A 6,178-nucleotide genomic window follows, 5' to 3' on the forward strand; every position below is an offset into this window, starting at 1 on the left:
AAGACTTCCCTGACCTCACCGCAGAGGCTGTCCACACAGAGGCTTTATACACACTTGCCATGCCACTGATCATTGACACCCATCTCCCCTCTCCCCCAGCAGAGTGTGAGCTCCCTGAGGGCAGGGGCTGGGACTTGTTCATCTCTGTTTCCAGAGCACCCAGCACAGTGCCTGGCAAAGAGCAAGTGCTCAGGAAATGTTTGTTGAATGAATGAGAGAGGTTTAGACCTCTCTGCAGGCCAATGTCTGTTAAGATCAGACGTCTTGGCCCTTGAGGCTGCAGGTAAGCCTAGGAGGCAGAAGGAAGAGGGTGTGACCTGGGACCATCCTTCTCCCTACAGAATCCAGGTGGCCAACAACTGCATTCTGAGAATTCTGTGGCTGAACAAGGCCCTGCTGTGCCCCACAAGCCCCTACCCCGCTGGGGGCACACCCTCCCCCACAACCTTTCTAGACAGGTGCTTCAGAACAGAGGTCAGGCGTGGCTCCCCCTGGGGCCTCCTCAGTAGCTGCTGAGTCTGAGCTGGGGTGGGGCGGGGGTGGGGGATAACTTGGAACAGCGGGTCCAGAGACCTTCACGCACACCCAGGCGCCCTTCTCACAAAATGTGGATGGAACAAACTGTAGATGATCAAAGCTGGAAAGGACCTCAGCCATCATCCATTGCAAAGATGGCAAAAAGGTGTCACCTCGCATGCCAACTCCAATCCATTCATTGTGGCTGCCTAGAGCGCTGCAATGGAAAGGATGTTAAGGTCATATCTGAACTCAGCAGAAAAGAACTCTGTGATTGATTAGTGATGTCTGCCACGAGTGAGCGAAGGAAGAGGAGCAGCATCTCCTTTGCTCTTACTGATCGAGTTCGACTCCCTCACTGTGCAGATAAGGAAACAAAACCAGAGAGGGATAGTGGCTTAGTCAAGGTCAAGGACTAGAACCCCAGCTTCCTGTTTAGTGCTCTGTTCCATACCCCACATCCACTAACTCTTTACCACGGGAAATGTCAGAGATTTCCTCAGGAAATCTGGCTGCTTTCCAGAGTTCTGCCTCATTGGGGCCCAGGTGCTTGTTCCCCTCCTCCAGATCCCAGCTTACCCCTGTTCCCCTAACTGGTCTGGGGCCCCACAAAGAAGCCTGGAGGTCAGAGGAGCAAATGTGGAGTCGGCTTCTTTTTAGGGACACACCCACTGGTTCCCTCCCAAGAGTCTCCAAGAATCCAATGGCTCAGTGCTTGCCTCTAAGGAAGTGGGCTAGGAGGGCCCTGCTGCAGCCCGCTGCCCTGGTTTCTCCTCCTGGAGTCTGATATCCTTGGCCCTCTGAGCCTTTGAGTCTGGGCCCTGGTCCAATGCTGCTGTTGTCTGAGGAACAGTTTGGCGAGAACAGATGTTAGAACTTGTTTGTTGATTCTTGTCTAGCTAATAAATCATCGCCAACCACCTCCCCCAACAGGGATTCAAGTACTCCAGGCTCCTTCTGTCTCTCCTTCTGACTCTCTCTCTCATATTGTGGAAGGCAAGTGGTTGAACGACCATTGCAATGGTGGGAGAAGGGTCGGGGGTTGAGAGACTCCTGGGCAAGGGTCACAGATCTATGGGCTGGGGGCAGGGAGACAGCAAGGCAAGGGACACAGACCTCTCTCTGAAAAGTATTCTTTCCCTAACTGGGGTGAGCTGGGCAGCTAGCCAGGGGCAGAGGGGTGGCTACATCACCTGCGGGTTACCAGGAAAGAAAGGGGCAGGGAGGGGAGTGGTTGAAAGGTAGCCCCTGCACCTCCTTCCCCAACCCCCTGCCAAACACAGGACTGGGAGGGGGAGGGGGCATTGTTAGCCTATGTGTGTGAGCCCCTTAGGAGGATGGGGAGCCCCCCTGCAGCAGCTCCCAGCCTCTTGGGCTTAGGCCTCCCCTGTTCCTCTTATGAGGCTTCCTCCTGTCTGCCCAGACCCACTTCAGGGCCATCTTCCTGCCTCTGTGGCCAAGCTCTGCATTCTAAGCTTCAACCACCTAGAAGAATCTGCCTTGGGTCTTATTTTTTTATCAGACTGGAGGCTCCCTGAGGCAGGGCTGTGTCTGCGCCTGGATGGCCCTGAGGGCTCAGAATAGACTGCCCCCAGGAGCCACTCAGGGGGCTTCTGGGTACTCCTGTGGTCCCAGCCTGTTCTATGAGAGTTCAGTCAAGACAATCAGAGCCTATCAAGGTCTCTCTTCCTGCCAAGGGGCCCTGGGTACTTGCCTGAATCACAGAAGCCCCCCAGACCCCCTCCCTGAAGACATATTCCCTAGGCCTAGGTGCTGCCACCACCATGCCACCCCCAGCCTGGTGCAGGGCCAGCTCCAGTGACTAGTGAATTCCCCTCCTTTCCACTCAGTGCTAATCAGCTCAAGGAGAAATATGGTTGCTGAGTCAACAGAGTGGGGTTCCACTTCCTTCTGTCTGTAGGTCTAAACTCCCTCCTGAGCAAGAGACGGGGGAGGGGAGGGGAGCAGATGGCTTTGGGAGGGGAGGCTGAAAGTGCAAGAAAGGTCTTAGATTAGACTCAGGGAGTCACCTCATGGCTGGTTCCTCGTGGCAGGGGAGGAGGCAGGAAAAGGAGAGGCTTGCTGTATAGCAAGGGCTGGAAATCAGAGTCAGAAGATGGGATTTCCTTAGACTTTGGGATAGAACAGGATGGCGGGTTCGGGGAGGGGACAGAAATGCCTAGGGACCCACTTGGTGTTTCTGAAGGAGCAAAGCCTGCTAGAAAGGGGTGAGCAGGACCCAGGGAATCTCCCCCTCCCTCTTCAGCTCCTCACAGCTAGGGGTGGACTCCCCAAAGTGGGTGGGAGGATCCAGATGATGGCATTGTCAGGAGCCCTGGGTTCCTGTTACGGCTGTTTGCTAACAAGCTGCCCAGCCTTTAACAGGGGAACTTTTTTCTGCACCACTGTTCCCTACATTGCTTTGAAATGGAGAGAATGCCTTATTTGCCCACAGGGCTGCTGTCCAGAGCAGATGAGACCAGGCAGCGAGGGGCTTGGCCGAGCAGGACCGCTGGGACTAGAAGGGACTTCAGACCCCTTGTGACTGACTTCTTGGTTCAACCAAATCGGAAACTGAGGTCTAGAGAGGGGAGGTGACAGAGTACTGGAGATAGGACCAGATCTTGTCATCCCAGTCCAATGTTCCCCCTTATAGCGTGAGGTCCCTCCCAGGCCAAAGGATAAGGCCCCGGTCCTCCCGAGGGTTCCAGCTGCAGGCCCAGCCCTGACGACCAAGGTGGTGGAACCTCCCTTCTCCGCACCATAGCCATAGGCACCCCTGCACCATCCTGCTGATTTCACTCCCACGGGGGCCTGGGGCTGCGGTGAGACCTCAGGATAGAGAAGTTGAGTAACTAGTACAGGAAAGGGCGCCTGGCGATTGTGCTGAGCAGGTTCCTCTGCCCTGGCAGAGACCACGCGGGCAGGGAGGGGGAGGGCATTTCCCAGCTGACTCCGTCTCCCGTGGTTATTCCATCCCTCCAGCTTCCTCTAGGGAGGGCTCTCTCTGGCTCAGCCCCCCGTCAGAAAGAAGAGTCTCCTACCCCGAGCCCCAGATCCCCTTCAGAGCCTGCAGAAGGCCTTGCTGCAAGTGGAGGTTCCAGCTTTTTCCTCCGGTTCCAGCCCCTTCAGCACCATGGCCGACCCTGAAGTCTTTTTTTTCCTGCTCCTGTCTCCCTTAAGCTGTCCCCTTTATCCTATCAGCTCCCTCAGCTAATGCAGTAGACAGTCTCAGTAAAGTACCTTGTAACTCTGGCTCAGGGGACCAAGGCAGGGGCAGGGGGCTGAGAAGCTATTAAACCCCCAACCTCAGCAGTCCCGAGTCTAGAGCACATCATTCCCCATGGACCCACTTAAGGAGGACTGGGGGCCAGTCATCACTGAGGCCCCATCCCCAACTACCTCTACTGGCCTTAGAACATGTGTCCCCACCGGAAACAAAGCTGAGCAGAGGGAGAGGGGGTAAAAGAAGGTTGGGAGCAGACAGCAAAGCCTTCCAGCACCCTTGCCACCTCCCCAGGCCCCACAGAACTTCAACCATCCCCTCAACAGACTGCGGCTTCTTGGACAGCAAGCTCAGCACCCAGCTGGGGCGAAGACCTGGCCAGGTCCCTGCCCAAGGGTCAGAGCTGAAACCCCCTTTGTGACAGCTGTGCCATCTCTGGGCAGTTCCTAAGTCTGCGTCCTAAGCCTGTTCCTGTGGACCTCACCTTCCTCAGCTCCTCTGCCCTGGGCAATGCAGCACTGAGCACTTGGGCTTTGCCCCAGCACCTCCAACACCTTCTAGGGCCATTGGGAGCCACTTCTGACCAAGGCCTTCACCTCCCGCCCCCACCAACCCCGTCCCTTGGCTGTTACTGCCTTGCCAATTTGAGCCAAGTTATCATTCCTTATTCCTCCTTCCCTCTCCCTCATCCCTGTTTTCTCTTTCCTGTTTATTTATCAGAACTTGAGGTTATTACCTCAGGAAGCCCTCCCAAATAAAGTCTGTCCATTTTCTAACTTGTATTTCTCTTGGTAACCAAGAAATTCTAACCACCAAATAATAATGTCATCTTTGGTAGGAGTAAAAAGTGGCTTTAAAAAAAATGGCTTAGGGCTTCCCTGGTGGCGCAATGGTTGAGAGTCCGCCTGTTGATGCAGGGGACACAGGTTCGTGCCCCGGTTCGGGAAGATCCCACATGCCGTGGAGCGGCTGGGCCCGTGAGCCATGGCCGCTGAGCCTGCGCATCCGGAGCCTGTGCTCCGCAACAGGAGAGGCCACAACAGTGAGGCCCGTGTACCACAAAAAAAAAAAAAAAAAAAAAATGGCTTAATACTACCTCCAGAGAACCAAAGGAGGTGGGAGGCAAGAGGAAGCTGAAAGATATCTGGCTTAACTATCCATTCCCAGAAGACACCAGGACAACCCCTGACCACCACGCCTTGCCTCCCAACCCAAAGCACTTCCAGCTCCATCATGATGCAGCCCCTAAAACGAGAAAGTTGAACTGCTGAATCCCAGGAGTGTGGCAACTCAGGAGGGCAGGGCTGCGTCTATAGCGTACTGAATACAGAAACAGCACTTGACTCCATGGGACCTCAGACTTTGGGGCCCTGCTGAGCCTACCTCACCACCTCACTTCACTATGACACCCCAGAGGGGCGACCTCAGCCCTCAGTGCCTCTGTGGATGGTGGGAGTGGTGGTACGGGCTAATGCTCCTTGCTGAAGGCTGGCTGGATGCACTGACTTGGACAACTACAGCCCAAGTGTCCCTGTGGGATGCAGGAGCCCTGTCTGGCTCCAACCTGAAGTAGGTCAGATTTCAGATAAGCGGGTGGTTTTCCTGTAAGTGATGAAACCCTCCTCTGTACTTAATGAGAAACAGACTCCTCAAGTTACCCCAGCCGACAAGAGCAGAAGCATGGTGAGATTCCTCACTTCTTCTAGTCTCCAAGTCCCCACCACACACTTCTTCAAACTGCCCCTCTGGCCTTAGCCTTCCTGTCACCAGGACTGTCAAATACCAATTCCTCCTAGTGTTTTCCCCGTTCAGAACCTGCAACGACTAGAGTCAGGCATCTTTGTCAACACTGCTCTGCCTAGCATCTAAGGCCTTTCTTCTTGCAGGAGTTTAACAGTCCCTTCCTGCAGGAAGCCACTGCAGTTAAGCCCTACTGGAGTCCCAGTATCCTCAGCAACAGGTTTCAGTAGTGTCTACAGTAGGACTTGCATGCTGCTTTGTGAACGATACCTGGTATCTTCCATCTCTACTTGAACCTTGCTCCGAGGAGGAATCATGCCACCTATCTTGTGGCTCCTGGGCACCACAGTGCCCTACAGCTAACTCAAGTCACAGACCCTGCCACCTCCCTTCCCCATCCATCCACCCACCCAACCTGCCCCTCCCTCTCAAGCAAAAAGCTAGGAATCCAGAAATCTCCAAGATCTGTCTAGCCCCCAAGCTCTATGCAAAGCTTCCAAACCAGCCCAGGTCGATGACAACCAGTATAAATCTGACTCATCTTTAGGGACAGGCATTTCACCACTTATGTCCAACAACTCTTTCATGTCACAGAAACAATCTCCTTGACTTCCCCCAGTCTTCAGAGATACGCGAGATCAGCAATACTTTCCATATTTGGGATCACAGGCCCCTGGTCCCATACAAAATTGTTGG

At 54.5% G+C, this 6,178-nt stretch overlaps 1 protein-coding gene across 7 annotated transcripts in view; it reads left to right on the forward strand.

Moving 5' to 3' along the window:
- The window catches only part of SH2D2A (SH2 domain containing 2A), a 34,092-nt gene that overhangs the window by 8,310 nt on the left and 19,604 nt on the right, over positions 1-6,178 (forward strand). For 2 of the 7 annotated variants that reach the window (XM_089913457.1, XM_022559732.2), the window contains exon 8: positions 342-3,619. The exons of 2 other annotated variants lie outside the window; for them this stretch is intronic. In XM_089913457.1, coding sequence (XP_089769583.1) covers positions 342-509 — 168 coding nt within the window. In that variant the 3' untranslated portion in view covers positions 510-3,619. Of the gene's footprint in view, positions 1-341; positions 4,525-6,178 lie in introns of those variants that run through there. 3 more of the 7 variants (XM_089913475.1, XM_089913464.1, XM_089913474.1) reach the window with 3 other exon arrangements.

The sequence above is a fragment of the Delphinapterus leucas genome, chromosome 1 (assembly GCF_059928025.1).
Source record: "Delphinapterus leucas isolate spDelLeu-1000000601 "Yukka" chromosome 1, BTC_Dleu_Yukka2, whole genome shotgun sequence".
Lineage (NCBI taxonomy): Eukaryota > Metazoa > Chordata > Mammalia > Artiodactyla > Monodontidae > Delphinapterus > Delphinapterus leucas.